The sequence below is a fragment of the Ctenopharyngodon idella genome, chromosome 12, assembly GCF_019924925.1.
Source record: "Ctenopharyngodon idella isolate HZGC_01 chromosome 12, HZGC01, whole genome shotgun sequence".
Lineage (NCBI taxonomy): Eukaryota > Metazoa > Chordata > Actinopteri > Cypriniformes > Xenocyprididae > Ctenopharyngodon > Ctenopharyngodon idella.
Genome location: NC_067231.1, coordinates 1,195,882 through 1,215,383, shown reverse-complemented (window position 1 = coordinate 1,215,383; position 19,502 = coordinate 1,195,882). Strand labels below are relative to the sequence as shown.

At 36.9% G+C, this 19,502-nt stretch overlaps 2 protein-coding genes across 3 annotated transcripts; one reads left to right on the top strand and one right to left on the bottom strand.

Moving 5' to 3' along the window:
* The first annotated feature begins 824 nt into the window (after positions 1 to 824).
* Positions 825 to 10,594, top strand: rac3b (Rac family small GTPase 3b). The gene is made up of 6 exons (XM_051915155.1): positions 825 to 1,016; positions 2,469 to 2,540; positions 4,178 to 4,295; positions 6,479 to 6,541; positions 6,626 to 6,785; positions 9,247 to 10,594. Exons 1-6 carry the CDS (start codon positions 982 to 984, stop codon positions 9,375 to 9,377), a joined length of 579 nt encoding a protein of 192 aa, XP_051771115.1. The 5' UTR covers positions 825 to 981; the 3' UTR covers positions 9,378 to 10,594.
* Positions 10,595 to 11,411: 817 nt separating this feature from the next.
* On the bottom strand, positions 11,412 to 18,915 carry dcxr (dicarbonyl/L-xylulose reductase). Of its 2 annotated transcripts, XM_051915154.1 has the most exons (10): positions 18,801 to 18,915; positions 18,605 to 18,715; positions 17,372 to 17,469; positions 17,013 to 17,167; positions 16,898 to 16,940; positions 16,715 to 16,814; positions 14,974 to 15,038; positions 13,652 to 13,769; positions 11,728 to 11,847; positions 11,412 to 11,619 (listed from the first exon to the last, which is right to left on the bottom strand). In XM_051915154.1, the coding sequence occupies exons 2-9, from the start codon at positions 18,654 to 18,656 to the stop codon at positions 11,744 to 11,746; spliced, it is 735 nt and encodes a 244-aa protein (XP_051771114.1). In that variant the 5' UTR covers positions 18,657 to 18,715; positions 18,801 to 18,915; the 3' UTR covers positions 11,412 to 11,619; positions 11,728 to 11,743. The 2 variants fall into 2 exon arrangements, with proteins under 2 accessions (XP_051771114.1, XP_051771113.1); XM_051915153.1 differs by having other exon boundaries at positions 11,412 to 11,847.
* Between the last annotated feature and the right edge of the window lie 587 nt (positions 18,916 to 19,502).

Below are 19,502 nucleotides of genomic sequence, written 5' to 3'. Positions count from 1 at the left end.
ACTTCACTGGGGTTCAACGGGTTGAAGGTCCAAATGTCAGTTTCAGTGCAGCTTCAAAGAGCTCTACATGATCCCAGACGAGGAATAAGAGTCTTATCTAGAGAAACCATCGGACATTTTCTAAAAAAAATAAACATTATATACTTCTTAACCACAAATGCTCGTCTTGCACTGCTCTGTGATGCTCCACGCATTACATAATCATGTTGGAAAGGTCAAGCGTGACGTGCGTGGAGCATCACAGAGCAGTGCAAGACGAGCATTTGTGGTTAAAAAGTATATAATGTTTATTTTTTTTAGAAAATGTCCGATGGTTTCTCTAGATAAGACTCTTATTCCTCGTCTGGGATCATGTAGAGCTCTTTGAAGCTTTAATATTTCGGTATAAAAATATACCGGCACTGCACTACAAAGAAATATTTCCATTTTATTGTGAAATAATTTCCATTTGAATGTGTTAATTAAACAACACAAACAAAATGCATAATTACATTATTTCCTGTGTAACGACTCATGCATAAGGTCATGTGACAAACATCTAGCATACCGCTGTTTAAAATATTTACCGTGGTATAACATCAGCTGTTAAAAGTAGAGCATCATCAATGGGTTGGATTCACAGGCAATGCATGAACTGAGCAAATATATGCAATATAAGTCGTTTTGGATAAAAGCATCTGCCAAATCCATAAATGTTAATGTAAAAAAAAAAATAGTAGGCAGTAAATAGTGCATACTGCGCAGTATTTAGTAGCTGCACGTGACAGAGGCAATGACTCAACGCTGTGTGGGCTCCTGTCCCTTTAAATCTCTTCGGCTTTTTCCGGAGCGTCTCGGTGAGGTTCGCTGTCAAAACCGCTGCTGCAAAGAGGGCAGTGACCGTATTTTTGCAGATATCTATCATTTCTCGAGTTAAGTGGGAGCTGTGTCATAATAAAATACATTTACGCCTGTAAAGTGAAGCAACCTGCCTCTCCACAAATGCAAGCGATTAAATGCGTGGTGGTCGGCGACGGGTAAGTAGTGTTTTTGGGAGCTGATGGAGAGGAGCATCCTTGGAAAACCCGTGTGGGTTATTGCAATGCATTGATGCCTAGTTCTGGCCTTTGCATTTGATCATTTGCTTAACGAAATACCCTTTATTTTATCTTAAGCATGTTCATGTGTGCGGAATGCATGTAAAACTAAAATATTTATATGTATAGCTATTAAAATGGGCGAATCACAACGTAAAGAAATGAATTGTTTTATGTCTTCGTGTGTTATTTTGAATGCACGTGCGGCTTTCAGTACGCGTTGTTTATTAGACATTAAATGAACGGAAATGTTTTAATTTTTGAGAGAATGTATTTAGCACGGTGTTGTACTACTGACCCATGTTGGATGGCAAAAGCCTGAAGCAAGAAACGCTATGGTTACCACTCCCTCTTACGCGCGCGAGTGTGCACGAGAAGTGTGTGGAGCGCGTGCATGTGAGCGATAGTTTCCCTGCTATCCATGGGAAGTCCGACTCGATTAGCGAATCGGTTCTTTTGAAGAACCGGTTCAAGAATATGATTTTATCTCTCCGTAGCACGGCAATCTCTTGAATAATGCACATACAGTTAACAGTCATATCAAATCAAACTAAGACAAAACAGAAAGAAAAATAAAGATAAAATACGTTTCAAGATCAAAGGCTTTACAGAAATTTAGTCTTTTTGCTTTGTTATTTCTCATTTATGCTAATTCCTATCTTAAATGAGTAAAAGTAGTTTTACATTTGTAGAAAAATAATTTTACAAAAAAATTACAGAAAATCCGATCAAAGATCTAGGAGGAGTTTGGAAAAGTAGATTTAAAAAAAAAGATTCAAAATGGCGGACAGGACGTTCGGCCGATTATGGCATAATTGGTATCGATGTTCTGCATGATCCAAAAAATAGACGACAATAGGCAAAACTCATCAATTTTATTATAATATTTTATATTATATGATGAGAATTCATAATATACCTTATTTTAAAATCAACACCATCTTAAAAAAAACATTGCATTTCAATGTTTTGTATTATTTTTTGTAACAAAAAAGTCAAATCTATACGATTTGTGTCTGTAAAGAAACGGTGAATCATTCAAGTGAATCGCTTCGCGAACGAGTCATTGATCCGACTCAGAAGAACGATTCTTCGAGGCTAGCGCTCTGTCAGCGTGTTTCATTGGTAATGGAGCTCTGCAGGCGTGTGGTTTCCCTCAGGCGAGTGTGAATCTGGGACAGGGTCTGTCACTATCTGACTTACTAACACCCACATAAAGAGCACACAAGCAGCAGTAACTATATCATGAATAAGGCTGCATCATGCAAAAGTCATTTTATGACTTAGTGGTCTTTTCACCATTATTTCCTCACCATCTTTGAGTTTTCTTTACATTCACATGAATGCATGTCAGAAACCTCTAGTTTATCTGTCTCTTGTGCTTTTCCTCAGGGCGGTGGGTAAGACCTGTCTGCTCATCAGCTACACCACAAATGCCTTCCCTGGCGAGTACATCCCTACAGTGTGAGTATATAGTGCGTATATGCTAGAGTTTGGTGTTTAAGTCATTGAGATGGAATATCTATTTATCTATATATAGTATATGATACATTTATGGCTCATATAGTATGATATAATGAGAAAAACACCTTGATGAAATTCTGATGCTTGCCTTGTAATGTAAATCAATGAGATTTGGGGAGATAATTTCTTTTTAAAAAATTCGCTGTTTAAGGACTACAACAAATGGCTGGTAGGGACTACAACAAGCTTCTTCCTGGGTTGGTGACATCACTAACCCTAAAATTTACAGAAACCCCGCCTCCGAGAACACACAACAAAGGGGGCGGGGACATGTTGGGCTGCTTTAGAAAAGAGGAAGAGTTGGTCAATTCAACGCTGGATTTGCACAAAAGATTAACATGACGGCACATGCTAGTCGATGAGTTGAATCAACTCCACAGCAACTACATAAATTTATCCACTAACCATTCAGAAACGTCTAAAAGTTGTAACTTCTTCCTGAGTCTCTCCATCAGTGTCGACTCCGGTTTGAACAATGTAAGGCTGAACACTTTCGTCATTTTGGCTGCGTGAGATTCTCCAGCTTTGTTGTTGTTGAGCGACCGAAGAGTGAGCTGTTAAAGCTCCGCCCTCTTCTGGAAATGGGGCCGGAAGCTCATTTGCATTTAAAGGGACACACACAAAAACGGCGTGTTCTTGCTCACACCCAAATTGGGGCAAATTTGACAAGCTATAATAAATGATCTGTGGGGTATTTTGAGCTGAAACTTCACAGACACATTCCAGGAGACTTATATTACATCTTGTGAAAATTGCATTATAGGTGCCCTTTTATAAAAATAACGTACAGATTATCAAGTAAATCTAAGCTGCTTCAGTCCATTACATGTTGATCCTGAAATATTAACAATATAAAAGTTATTCTTATATTTACTTTATAAAATACAGTGCAGATTTCACAGCAAAAAGACACATGAACCACGAGCTGAAGGTGGATGTTTTTACAATTATACTAAAAGACTTTTACTTGCTAAAAAAGTCTAAACTATCAATCAGACGACAGAAGGACTGTAGTAGATTGAGTGCAACAGGTTTATCAGCAAAGATAAATATAATGGGGTAAAAATGAGAATTGTATTTCAATTAAAGTTATAAGTATTGGTTTATTTATACACCTTCATAAAGGCAAAATAATTCCCAATGCCGCAGATGTTGCACCTAATAAAAGTTATTTTTGTAGCTAACCAATTATTTCCTCAGTGTTTGTTCTTGTATATGTTTTGTATATGTTGTTTATATTTTTTTCTACAATAATAACGTTCTTGTGCCTGATCACTTGCTCGTATGGGATGATTTATTGGTCCTCACTGGTGATCTGTTGTGCCGTGGACATGAAGCGCATGTGACGGCACTGATTTGCATTTCAATAAGACAATTAGTTGACTATTCTAAAGATCTAATGAACTGTATCCTGATGCTTTGCAGGAAGATATTCCAACAATGTGAGCCGGTCCACTCAATGACATTTTGGAATGTATTTCTGAGTAATTGCTTTACAACAAATTCCAATGCCATTTGTCTCATTCTGAATATTCTGCGATGTTTTATTGAGCTTTAAATCAATGTGCATTTTTTAGGTTTGACAACTATTCTGCCAATGTGATGGTCGATGGCAAACCAGTGAACCTTGGCTTATGGGATACAGCAGGACAGGAAGACTATGACCGCCTCCGTCCCCTCTCGTACCCGCAGACGGTGCGTGATATCAAATTTATTTTTTTTAAGTACTGTATTTATTAGAGTTCAGATTAACTGCAAAAATGAGTAAATAAAGACAGTTGGAGACGATTTTAGGCAAAATGGTTAAGCAAAATCACTTGTAATGTGACATAACTGCTTATTACTTTTGACCAATAGGTGGCGCTGACACCAAATTGATCTGGTGTGGTCATTGTTGAGTGAAAATGACCCACATAAAGTTTGGTGTCAATATATCAAAGCTTTGCAGAGATAACAGCCTAAGAGGCAGTTTGGCATGACAACATCAAATTTGCTGATGCGATAAATGAAAATCGTTTTGTCTATCAAGACGAAATCCAGAACTTTCTGCCGCCATGGTCTGAAGATGATCCGAGTCGAATTTGGTGAAAATCGGACCAAAGGTCTAGGAGGAGTTTGGAAAAGTAGGTTTTCAAAAAAATTCAAAATGGCGGACAGGACGTTCGACCTTTTTTTTTCTGTCATAATTTGGCTAGCGTTACATTATATGATCACGCTCTTATTCACGCAAATGCTTTTAAACCATTCAAGCGCCACAAGACAAACGTGTCTGTGAATATCATGTCATGTGACTCGTGTGCACAGAAAGACGCGCGCCAGCATTGAGTTCTCTTTCGCGCTTGAACAAACAATAACACACACAATTATGACAAAATGCTGTTTTGTGGAGTATCCTCATAAGAGCAGTCTTAAATGAGGTAGATAACAGAGAAAATTGTAGCTTTAATAAGGATTAATCTGTAATTCATTTAAAATCTATGCAGTGAAGACTGTAAAGTGTTTGATAACTTTATTCAATTTTCTATATATTTCCTTCCTGTTAGACAGGTAAATATGACATTTATTATAATGGGTTTATGTGAAGATTGTTTTCAGTTCACTTAAATTAAAAGTTGTTATTTTTTAAAGCCTAATAAATGCTGACATTGATAGCTTTCAGTTATACTGTAATGTTGAATGTCTATAATTATAATGTTTTAAAAAAAAATCGGTTTCATAGAGACATCAGTATCAGTGATACTGGCCTTCATTCATAAAAAGATGCCATTAAACAAATATTTAAAATATGCCGTCTTCAAGTTTTTTCTACATTAATTTGGAGAGTAACTGTAAAATTATTACATTAAAAAAACATTAAAAACTCCAATGTTTTTAATCGCGATTTAAAAAATTGTCATATCTCCTGACCACTAGGTGGCACTGCGCCGAAACTGTGCAGATACCCTCAGGGTCATGGTTGTCATAACACACACCAAGTTTGGTTTGAATACGATAAAGAGTTGCAGAGATATAGCCTTATGTCCACTTTGGCTAGCTCTTCATCGAATTCGTTATTCAAGAACGGTTTGACTAATCAACTTAAATTCCATAACTTTTTGTGTCGGCATTGTCTGAAGATGATCGGATTCGATTTTTTTGAAAAGCGGAGCCTAGGATGAGAAAGTAGTTTTTTTGGAAAATTCAAAATGGTGGAAAAATGGCGTCATAGGGTGCAATTTTATTTCTAGCCCTTAAGGTTAAAAAGTTCTTATCATAAAGGTGAGTGCAACCTTGGACAGTTGGTGGCGCTATATATATATATAGCGCCACCAACTGTCCAAAGTTACATTTTTTTTTTTTCACAGTTAAATTTGCCAAAGTTACATGTGGCAAATCTAACTTTGCTTCCTATTTATTACTTAAATCACACTTTAAGTACTTCGATACCACAGCAAAAACTACTAGCCTAACTAATAAAGTTCAAACATTATTAAGATCAAATGCACTAATTACAAGCATAGATATACAATATAACAAAGTTACAAATAAAGTAAGGTCTAACTGTAGTGTACTCAGGTACAGACATGTAATAATTAGGCCTAAAATGTAAAATAACACTATAGTGTTCACTGTATGAATTAAATATCGATTCATCTTTGTATATAGATATCTCTACAGGCAGGTGTAATTTTTTTAATTGAACATTGGATGGTACCTTTTATCTTATCAAGTTGAATGTAAGACGTTCCCTCTTTTGTGCCATCAGATTATAATTAAAGTCTCCATGATTGTCCTCTTATCCCCGCAGAACATCAGGAAGCGGATAAATAATTAAATTAGGGTTGTGTATGTCAACAAAAACAGCCTGTCGAATGATTTTCCCTCTGTTTTCTCTACAGGATGTGTTTTTAATATGCTTTTCTTTGGTGAGCCCAGCATCCTTTGAGAACGTCCGTGCAAAGGTTGGTGGTTGTTTTTGAAGGAATGATAAAGCTACATTTTTTTGATACCATAATGTAATATAAGACTAATTTTCTGTGCTCCAGTGGTACCCCGAGGTGCGACATCACTGCCCCAACACACCCATCATCCTGGTGGGCACCAAACTGGATCTGCGAGATGATAAGGACACCATAGAGAGGCTGCGGGACAAAAAGCTGTCGCCCATCACCTACCCACAGGGCCTGGCCATGGCCCGAGAGATCGGTGCGTAGAGAACGAGACTCGCTTCACTTTGTCTTTGTGTCTGATTTATGAGTGACAGCAGGAAAACTGTGGCATGTTTCTATAATGGAGTTACTGAGCTGAGTGGGATGCTGGTTATGTTGTCATATGTTGGAGTTGCTCAGTGGAGTGGGCAGCACAAAGATGCCGATTGTCTTACCGATGGAGGTCCAGCATGAGCCGGGAACGTGGGGGAGGAGAGGCAGCCGGAGAAAGATGTTCAGAAAACAAAATGGCCTTTCCTGAGAGAGCCACCGTCAGCTGCTAGAGAAGGGCTCTTTGTCGTGTTGGTGTATCCCCAGTGTGAATGTTTTCTCACAGCCTGCCGGAAACAGTAAATGGCTGATTTATGCAAGACCAGTGTGTCAGGAGTTTGTCCTAGAGTCTTATTCCTCTAAACACTACTGTTTTTTTGTTTTAAAGAAAGAAAATAATGCTTTTATTCAGCAAGGATGCATTAAATTAATCAAAAGACACAGTAAAGACATTTTATAATATATAAAACAAAAGTAATATTTCAAATGCTGTTCTTTTGAACTTTCTATTCGTCAAAGAATCTTGAAAAATAAAATGTATGACAGTTTCCACAAAAATATAAAACCGTTTTCAACATTGATAATAATCAGAAATGTTTCTTGAGCATCAAATCATCATATTAGAATGATTTCTGAAGGATCATGTGACACTGAAGACTGGAGTAATGATGCTGAAAATTTATTACATTTTAACATATATTCAAATATATTTATTTTAGATTGTAAGATTATTTCACAATATTACTTTATTTATTGTATTATTGATCAAATAAATGCAGCCTTGGTGAGCAGAAGAGACTTCTTTCAAAAACATTTTAAAAAATCTGCACGATTTTGGGGGAAAAAAATAATTGCAATTTTTCCAAAAAATAAATAAATAAAAATAAAAGTGTGATTACATTTAAAAATACATTTTTTTTTAAATTCCAGGTTGCTGTGCTTGTTTGTAGGGCTGCACAAATATGGCCAAAATTTTGTGATTATAAATCAATATGGCTATAAAATAATAATATTACATAAAAATATTTAAAAAAAAGATTACTAGTGTAATATTGCATTGTAAAATACAAATAAATATTTAAAAAATAAATAAAATTAAAAAATAATATTACTGTAAAATTACAACACTAATATTCATGGCTGTCTTAATTGTGTTTAAATTTTCAGATATTAAACTATCAAACTTTTATTTTGAAAACTACAGGGAGCCCTTAAAGGATTAGTTCACTTTCAAATGAAAATGAGCCCAAGATTTACTCACCCTCAAGCCATCCTAGGTGTGTATCACTTTCTTCTTTCTGATGAACATAATCGGGAGATATATTAATAAATATCCTGACGCATCCGAGCTTTATAATGGCAGTGAACGAGAAGTATTCACTCAAGAAAGTGCATCCATCCAAAGCAAAACCTACACGGCTCCGGGGGTTTAATAAAGGCCTTCTGAAGCGAAGCGATGCGTTTGTGTAAGAAAAAGATCCATATTTAAAAAGTCATAAAGTTAAATATCTAGCTTCCGCCAGACCGCCTTCCGGATTCAACTTAGGAAGAAAGAATAAACTGGTGTCGTGTCAGTTAAGCTTTTTCCGTAAGTTGAATCCGGAAGGCGGTCTGGCGGAAGCTATTTTACTTCATAACTTGTTAAATATGGATTTGTTTTTTTTGTTTTTTACACAAACGCATCACTTTACTTCAGAAGGCCTTTATTAACCCCACAGAGCCGTGTGGAGTACATTTATGATGGATGGATGTGGATGGAGACACTTTCTTCAGCTCTTACTCGTGAACCCTGTTCACTGCCATTATAAAGCTCGGATGCGTCAGGACATTTATTAATATATCTCCCGATTGTGTTCATCAGAAAGAAGAAAGTCACCTAGGATGGCTTGAGGGTGAGTAAAGCTTGGGCTAAGTCACCTAGGATGGCTTGAGGGTGAGTAAAGCTTGGGCTAATTTTCATTTGAAAGTGAACTAATCCTTTTAAGCTTCTCTTTTGTTGATAAGCATTTCTCAGAGTCAGTACAAGTGTTATTTCATCATAAGTATTTTATCCGACTCCCACTCGACTCTATTTACATCAAAACAGAGTCATAAATAAGCAAAATGGCAGTCCTTACATACTTAATTCATTCGGCACAAAGCCTTAAAATCCCCTTAAACAACATGCATTTAGCGTGACTGTCCAAATCAGTCCAATTTAGCGATGACTTGATGAGTAGCTAACTGCGGATACCTAATTTTACAGAGAGAAAAGTCAGGAAAATTGACTCCTTTGGAGTCGACTCCCCATCACTAAAGTATTTATTTTGATTAATCGTGCAGCCCTACGTATTCAAGTATAATTTGTCTTAATAGCACACTCATTGTAACAAATTTAAAGTACATACTTTCTTGTCTTTATGCCGCAGGTGCCGTGAAGTACCTGGAATGCTCCGCCCTGACTCAGCGAGGTCTAAAGACTGTATTCGACGAGGCCATCCGCGCCGTCCTCTGCCCTCCGCCCGTCAAAAAACGCGGGAAGCGCTGCACTCTCTTCTGAGTGAAAGCGATGACGATTCCCGGCACCCAAACCCACTCAAACTACAATATTTTTAATCAGCCTCTTGGAAAATATATTGTACTTCTCTCACAGGTTCGGTGACAGCCGTCCATGAAGTTCTAATGCACATCACATGTATACGAACCATTGGCTAGACGCGTCCAGTCGGAGGGAAACCGTGAGGTAGATTGTTTTTCGCGGCCTCGCGCGCCCAGATATGTAATATTCCATTTCATATTGTTTATATGAGAAGTTTTAGTGGTACAGTGTAATTGTTGACATACCGTAAGGAAGTGTTTCTTGGTGTCGTAAAGGAAGCGTGTCAAAGAAACGGGAAAGTTTTGTTGATTTAGACGGTCTTGTACAAAGCTAACCATTCGCAGTATTAGCATTCCTGTCGGCGTTAAAGTCAACATGAAACCGCGACCCATTTCACATCTGCAACGAGTGGATGAAACGGGAATTGTGAAAATTGTTGTAGTGGAAGTAAATTTAGTTTTGTAAGTTGATGATAGACTACAAAGATAAAGATTTGAGAAACTAAATAGGGTCTGTTTGATTTCATATTGACTTCAAAGCCTTGTGCAGTCATGAACACTAGATATTTTCTTCTTCTCAACTCTTTAACAACTTGGCCATTCCAAACACTGGAGAAGGAAACTGTGAACATTGTGTCTCTACTTTTATGTCAATACAAACTAATCGATGAAGTTAGTGTTTTTTGGATTTTCTTGCTTTTCTAGTTTTCTATGTACAGATAAACCACTTTGATCCTGATCTGTGATGAAGGGTTTTATGTTACAGCTTCACAATCCAAAATCTTCAAGCTCTATTTGAACAAATGACTTGCATGCCACAACGAGAAGCCTGAATGTCTCTTTAATTGAAGGACATGCATGGGCATTTGTTCTTGATCGTTCCCGCTACGGAAACCTTGTTAGTACGTGTCTGCATGTGGCGTGAGTGTGGGCGTTCGTCCGTGACGTGATTGGCTGTTGGGTGCGAGTTGTCTACATGGTCACAAACAGTATCGGTGCTGCAGCACTTCCTTTCTCTCACCTAACTTTGTAAATAACTCTCAAAATGGACAAAAAAAGATGATCTTCACAGCTGCCAAAAGACATTTCCATGATGTAAGATAGTATATTTACAAAAAAAAAAAAATGTTTTAGATGAGGAATGCATTAATTAATAAATCTATTCATGTTTTACCCTTACACTTTTGACCCTGTGCTTTACTTCATTTAATAAATTGATCTGAACACCGTTACTGACAATCCTTATTTTGGCTGCGTGAGATTCTCCAGCTTTGTTGTTGTTGAGCGACCGAAGCGCGAGCTGTTAAAGCTCCGCCCTCTTCTGGAAAGGGGGCCGGGAGCAGCAGCTCATTTGCATTTAAAGGGACACACACAAAAACAGGGCAAATAGGGGCAAATTTGACAAGCTAAAATAAATGATCTGTGGGGTATTTTGAGCTGAAACTTCACAGACTCATTCTGGGGACTTATATTTCATCTTGTGAAAATGGGGCGTGAAATAGATCCCCTTTAAGGCCTTTTTTAATATAATAGCAATACAGCAAATCTTGGCTGCATGAATGTTTATATTGTCGCAAAATGTAAACTGTATTATTGTACAGTTCTATACATAAAGTTGTATATATAAGTATATCATATACATACAGTACACTCATGTGAAGTGATATATAGCACATCTCGACTGCTTGATTGCTTGCATAATTGCAAAATATAAACTATATTATAACAGCTCTAATCTTCTAAAAGCGACCATAAGGCATGAAGATATTATAAACAAAACAATGTGCATTGTGAAAAGCGCTATGCAAATAAAATTGGTCAGGATATCTGGATTTAATCACTACACTGTGAGTGTGAATGCTGATCTCTTCTGGCCGTACATGATACTACAGGACATAAAATCCACTGTATTGTCATGGCAACTGGAAGTGGCTGGAAGGAGAGACCTTCACAGTCTCATGAGGAACATATGAGGAGGTCAATAAAGCAAAAGCTGTTAAACAGTTCAATTCAGTTTAATGTCTTGCTAATTATGCAAGCTTGTGTAGTATGTTGCACCCTAAAACAGAATATGTTATCAATTACTCACACTCAAAATTCGGACACCAAAGGAGATATTTAGCGGAATGTTCATGCTGCTCGTTTCCATACAAATGCCACTATAAGAGCAATCCAAACAACTCATGCTCCATATTCCATGATAGCTTTGTGTGAAGAACAAGAGACAAATCAATGAGGAAATGATGACACGTTGCGAATATGAATTGTTATGAGTTGTAACAGGTGAAATGCGTCCCTCCAGGCTCATTCACCTGTGCTTGATGATGTTTAGCAAGCCAGAAACCCTCCATCCACGGGCAGGATCACTCCATTGGTCATGGCACTCTTATCGCTGAGGAGGAAGAGGATGGAGTTGACCACATCCTCCACTTCTAAACAACACAACAAGAAAGATGCTGGAGCATTACTGCGTTTGTCAAACAGAACAGAAACATTGAGGACGATGTGATTGAGGACAGGGGTGTTTCACAAGCCACATGTTTCACAGTCTGACACTGATGTCACTAAAATGAGCTTACACAATCTTTGCTAAATCCCAAAATGCAGAGAGAGACATTTAATAACCCAACAGAAGAAGAGATTTAACATTAGCGCTTAAGGATGTAACAGTACACAAAAATGACGGTTTTGAAATCACGGTTCGGTACAGCAGGGTGAGAAAAAAAAAATAAACAAATGTTTAGTTATTATTATTAAACACTGTTTCTGTCTTTAAATTAATTCAATTATAATTAAAATTAAGAATAAAACATCTCTGCTAATACTGTAAACTATATAAGGAGCCCTTACTTGCACATTACTATAATATTAAGGGTTTCAATTAACAACAGAACCCAAACTATTAAATTCAGTTGCTATTTATTTTTAGATATAATCATCAACACCATCATCATCAAAAAAATTTATGTAAACATGTAAATTGCAGTTTTTGCATTAACTTCTATATCTAATTATAAAACTATGTTTATCCAATTCGTTGTTGAAATATAATCTTTTACACAGTGGCTGTCATAACTTGTTTTCATCATGGAATTATTTAAACATGCATTAAATAATTAAGACATCACCAAGAGGTTAAGTAAAATATAATGGCTAATATAGTGCATATATTTAGCGAAAGAGTTCATTTCTCTAGCGAAATGACGAACTGTGGAAACTGAATGGATTTTCTGAGGTAAATGTACTATACTACGTGACATTGTTAACGAGCAGTTTTATTGACGTCTTTCCGCGGTTGAAACACTGATTCATCGATTACATGAGACATGATACGTTTTAGTAAATCTTTTCAACATACCTTTAGATGTTCATTCATGTTCATTCAGGGATGATCGCGTTCACTCGCGCTAAAGGCTATAGATATAGAAAGACGGAACGGGAGAAACTGCAGCGCGTAAAATGGCGGAATACGTCCCGCCTTCTAAGTAAAAGAGCCAATCGCTGATTGATAAAGTCATTGCGTCACTGCAGCTGCCGTTAAAAGCTCTGGTTCCCACAGAAACCTGAGATTCGCGCATTGGCTCGTCTAGCCTGAAAAATACGCTTTTTTTAAACGCTATTTGAGACAGTTCATGACAGATTTTGTTGCTGATTTGAAATATGTTAGTTAATTGTGAGTTCGCCAAGCAGTTTTTGAGATTTCAGGATTCCTCCATAAAAATAGATAGGACTTGGTCTTGGATGCCCGACATAGCTGCCAGGAGGCGTTGCAAATATGGCCGACGAGTGAATAGACTTTCCTTGAAAGGGACTTTGCTTGCGATTCGCTCTGCCACTTGAACTGAGCCGCCTATACTGTTACGCCACATCAAAAAGCGTCAAAACGGCATTGAATTTCGTGATAAAGTGGACAGAATTTGAAAGATTTATTATCGAAAGTAACAAACCACAGAGCTTATTGTGATTATTGGTGGGTAATGCTGGTTAAAAGTGGTTAGGCTACAATGCATTACCATGAGCGCCCCCTTCTGGATTGGAGTGTGGACTGTATTCATCTTCTGACTGTATGCACCGAACCATGACGATGTACTGTTACCCCACTAAAACTTAACTGACCTCAGGCGAAATGCATTGGCATATCAATCTTGATTACTGAAACCACTGGGTGAAACACAGGGAAAGAAGCATGGCGATTTTAATTATTTCTGTTATGGTGACCTACAAACACAGGCTTACCTGCAAATTTACCCAGTGGGATACGTGATGTCATGCTCTTGGCCTTTTCTGGGTCACTCCAGCCGATCTTACCCATCTCTGTCATCACCACGGTCGGGTTCACTGAGTTCACTCTTATCTGTCGAGGTCAGATTTACATAAGACGTGCTAGATTCACATGAAAGAGTTATCCATCAATCATGACAACAAACACTTTTGTTTCAATATGTATAAGAAAACAGGCAAAGATTTGATTTTAGATTAATCATTTTTAATCAAATTTAACGTAATCAAACTAAGTGTAACAATAATAATAAATATCAACAATATGAATTATTATTATTATTTTAAAAATAATAATGGTAAATATGTTTACCAATAACTACAAACCAGCATTTGGTTTTAATAACAACAATAATAATACATTTAAATAATATAAAAAAATATAAAAGCAGAAAATACAACAAAACAATGCTACACATTTTGGTGATTTACCGTTTTTATATTTTTAATATTTTTTTCAATTTAATAATAATTACATTAAAATATAATAATCATTATATTACAATATAATAATAGCTTAATTTAGACTAAATCTGCAACAATGTTACCCATTTTGGTGTATTTACCGTTTTTAAATATTATTTTAATTTAATAATAATTTTAATAAAATATTATTAAATATAACATTTATATTTAAAAAATATTACTGGTATTATTATTATTAACAATCATCATAATTGGCTATTCATGTAAAGAGTTAAAACAGTGTTCAGGCCAAGATGGAAATGATGTCCAAATTGTTCATTAACGATCTAGCTCTCAAGAGAAAAACAATACTGGTCTGAAGATGTTATATCCTCATGAATTAGATGACTGACAGGCGTTATGACTTATGGATTTCAATTAATGTTATGTTCCAAGAACAAACCAGTTTGTCTACAAGTCAAGATCCATACTCTGATGTTAATATGATCAGGAAAAACAACAAGCTAGTGAATATTAACACCCGTCCCAACCATCCACTCCATAATTTATGGTGATGATTCACAAACAACTTGGTCATAATATGCATTATTGCCTGTTAGCAATTACATTCACTTCTTCAAGTAATTACAGGGCAGTTAGTAGCACGCCCGAACATTTAATAGCCGATTTGAGACATTTAGCAAACAGATTTATATTTTTTAAAGAGGGTGGTTGTTGATTGGCGTGAAGCCTCCTGGCAAGACTGATCACCACAATGTACGATTTATTTTCACAAAGCTGTAAACAACAAACAATGAGCTCAATGATTTCACAAGCATGATCTGACGAAACTCATGTAACTATCTGTGATTAACCTGATACGGCCCCAACTCCAGCGCCATCACTCTGGTCAGCATGTCCAGCGCTCCTTTTGTGGCGCCTTCATAAAACACAAATGATTCATTTAAAAGTGCACTTCCATATGAGATATTTATGTTTGATACAGAATTTGAACTTGGTTATATATTTAACCCTCTAGTGCTCTTCAGTCATTTTTGACCAAAAAATGTTACTTTTTTTTTTTACTTTATCAGAATGCTACGAAACTTGGTAAAGGTTTTGGCGCTTGCTATGTGAACACACACACACACACACACACACACACATACACACACACACAAAATCATGGACATGATTCAAAAAGGTTAAATGGTCCTGAGAAAAATAGTCACACCTGTGCTCCTCGCAGTCAAAAATTAAACTTTTGGTACTGCGGCCAAACAAAATCTTACTGAAAGCTCATTTTTTTGAGATAGCTCCAAATTGGGAACACAACTTTTATATGTATTTTTGTATTTTTTTGCATTTTTTTAAAACTTTTTTCACTTCAGCAATAATCTGCCCAGTGTCAGTATCGTCACAGCGCCACCTACTGGTGCTGAGATAGGAAAAATGACTTTTGAATGCCTTGTCCTAAAATGGTCTCCTTAGATTCCTTGAGGCATGCCGAGTTGAACAATTTTCTTTGGTTGGCCATTTTGTGTGTCGGCCATTTTGAATTTTGTCATAAAATGCTGTGTTTTACTACTTTTTCGAACTCCTCCTATGAAATTTGTCCGATTTGTACGAAATTTGGTATGTAGCATCTACAGACACTCATGACAAAAAGTTAATAAAAGATTTTTGATAGACCCAACCGTTGTTTTATACTGCGTCAACAAATTTGACGGCGAGCACGCCTAAATGGATATGTGGTTGTATCTTTGCAAAAGTTTTGTGTGTTGACAGGAAACTTGGTACATGACTTGAGGGTGCATGCAGAGTTTCGTCATAGCGCCACCTACTGCTCAGAAGTTATAAACCATGTTTATCTAACTGATGTAATTTAAACAGCTTGATCCTAACCTCATGATCACAGATGTCCACAAATATTTCCTTTTCTTCGCTTATTCGGCTTGACCCCAGTATTGCTGCTTGCAGCTATATTTAATAATGGTTCTTATTATTATCAATGTTGAAAACCATTTTTGCTGCTTAATATTTGTGTGAAAAACGGGATACGTTTTTTTCAGGATTCTTTGATGAACAGCAAAAGAACAGCATTTATTTGAAATAGAATCTTTTGTAAAGATTATAAATCTCTTTACTGTCAATTTTGATTAATTTAATGCATCCTTGCAGAATAAATGTATCAATTTATTTTTTTTTTATCTTTTGAATGTGTATCACGGTTTTCACAAAAAATATTTAGCAACATTTTCAACATTGATAACAATAACACATTTTTCTTAAGCAACAAATCAGCATATTAGAATGATCTTCTTTCAAAAATATTTTAAAAAATCGTGATTATTCCAAACTTTTGATCGGTACTGCTCATGTAAATAAATATGCAATGTTTAGGATTAATATAAACAAAACTTCCCGAATCTGAAATCAGATTGGATTCTAATTGATGAAAATAAGTGCATGTTGTTGTGCCTATTGTAAAAAAAAAAAAAAAAAATGTACAAGATCTTCGACAGATCTTTCTCCCCCAGGGCAAACAGATAGGTCTGGGATAATGTTCACGCTTGCATGAATGCGATAAATAAGATTAGACATCGGTGCACTCACAGTATACGGCATGATCTTTCAGGGCACATTGTGAGGCTTGACTCGAGATGTTCACAATGGATCCTCCAGTTCCTCTGACCTTCATTCCTCGTGCCACTATCTACAATAAATACCCACAACACCATTAAAAGTGTACGTAGCATTTGTAAAACTTATTATGAAACACGTTCGGTCTCTGCTTACTTGAGCAACGTGAAGTGCAGCTTTCACGTTGACATTGAAAGACCTGCAAAAGCCATCACAAATGCAGTCCAACTACTTTAAAACACAAATGATAGAGTGTGAGCGAAAGCCCTACATGTCAAACTGATCTGGCGTGACTTCTAGGAAGGGCTGAAGTTTAGCACAGGCTGCATTGTTCACCAGAAGATCCACTGGACCGATGTCTTTCAGCGCCTGGTCTGTGGCATCCCAGTCCGACAGGTCCACGCACACCGGCTTAATGGAGGGACACTGGGGATCAAACGCACCACACATTACAAAGAGATTTTCCATTGTCACACTCTGGCTGAATGAGGCCTATAAAGCATAAAGGAGCAGCAGGCTCTCTTGGGATGCTGAAGAATGCGATGCTTGGAATTGATGCACGCTGGGAAACAATTGATCCGCGGGGTTTTGTTGCGGGGATGAGTTGGACCGTGACCGAGGGGTCATTACCTCCTGCACTAGGCTATCCAGGTCAGCCTTAGTGCGTGTGACAGCCGTGACCTCTGACCCACAGCGTGCCAGAGCCAGTGCCGTGGCCCGTCCGATCCCTAGGAGGCATTGAGGTAAAGTTAACGATCTGGTGTATCATTATACCTAACAAGACTAATTTGAAAAGTTCAAAGCAAGCTTAAAATGCACTTATTATGCACGTCGTTCCAAACCCGTACAATATATATGTCATGTTTTGATATATTGACTCATTGAAGTCATGAAATGGAAGTTGCGCTGGTCTTTTCTTCCTTATTGTGACGTATATCTGAGTAAAACGGCTTCTCAAACAAGAACAAATGTAGGGCGGGGCTTGATTTTGTCCGTGGGGAATTGATTGGATGTTTGTGGTTCGCTATTGGTGGATCTAATGTGAGTGACAGGTTGCCCCGCCCTCGTCATCAGAGAAGTCGCTGCAAGAGGGAGGAGAAGTGATTTTGATTAAAGATTATAAAGCACATGGATTTTAAAAAATGATGTGCGCCGATAAATCACTTATTATAAATACTAAAATATACTAAAAACAAGAATTGTCAATTTTGATTTCATGGTGACTTTACTCATAATCACATTCACCCAAACTAAATAAATCTATTCGTGTTTTACCCTTAAAGCTAGGGTAGGCAGTGTTTTTCATAAACACCACCTGCAGCAGTCAGGTGGTACAGGTCAGAGCTCTCGAAGTTGATTACTTTCATTATTATTTTAATGTTATGTGCTTTGAGACATGAGGTAATTTAAGGCCTTCTCTCGTGACGCTTTGCAGACTCTGCACTGGTTGTGCGCGTTCATGTGTTTTGGAGGAGGCGTGGCTTTGGAGGCGTGGCTCTGAAGGGAGGGTGGGATTTTATGCTTTCAATTAAAGCTAAAGTACCTTGCTATCACTAGCATCTGCAAATGTCAAAATTGTCATTAAATAGCTTAAATTTCGCTGTCCCTCACAAAATCCCTACGTATGACTCCAGATAACTTATTTAGCATGAGTTGTATATGAAACATTTATATTATACTTGTATGAGGACTTTGTTTTCTTTTTTTAGGCATCTTTAGTAGCTATATGGGACAACAGAGGGACCAGCACAATCTTCAGAATCTCTTTTTGTATTCCAAAGAATACAAAAACAAATGTAGTTCGTACGAGGGTGAGTAAATGATGGTAAAATTGTCATTGTCCCTATTAGTGTTAAAGCTTACCTTTGCCAGCTCCAGTCACCAAAGCACGCTTTCCACTAAATGTTATCTCCATACTTTCTTTCTCCAGTCCAAGTTCAGCCACACAAACTGTTATAAACTACTCTAGTGAAACTGAAAGTACAAAAAAGTTGTTTTCAGGCGAAAATGATGTGCTGAGGAGCGCGAAAATGTTGCATGAAAGCTTATAATACTTTACCTCAGTTTCAATCTGATGTTTGTTTGACAAGTCAATGAACTGAGCGAAGTTCACTCCGGTGTAGTAGACTCGATAGTAAGCTGAACATTCAGCAAACATTGTCACATGACCAGCTCACCATAGAAAATGTGGCGTCTTCTTCGCAGTTAGTATAGACTACTACCCCTTCTACATACTGTAGTATGCGACCAGATTTAATTTATGTACTCGCTTTCAATTTATCCACGATATTGATTAATATTGGTTGACTTTTTAATAAGATCATGGGCAAAAAAAGCTCCTATATGAGGTCCTTTAAAGGGATAGTTCACACAAAAATGAAAATTTTGTTATCATTTAGAGATATACTTTGTGTTCAGCAGAACAAAGAATTTTATACAGGTTTGGAACAACCTGAGGGTGAGTAAATGATGGCAGAATTTTCTTTTTGGGTGAACTATCCCTTTACGGATCATAAAATGGCTAAAATGTCAAGATTTTAGAGCAATTTAATTCACTGCCATGCATAATTCAGAATATTTTTACATTATGCATTTTATTATTTATTGCAAATAAGCAACGTATAGAACATTTTATAAGTTCATACATTCCCTGATAATCAAATACCAGCTTTTACTGAAAAAGCTACAGGAACTCTGTAATGAGTAATTTATTAATTATATGCAACATTTAAAAAAAAAAAAAAAAAGGTTTTGGAAATAT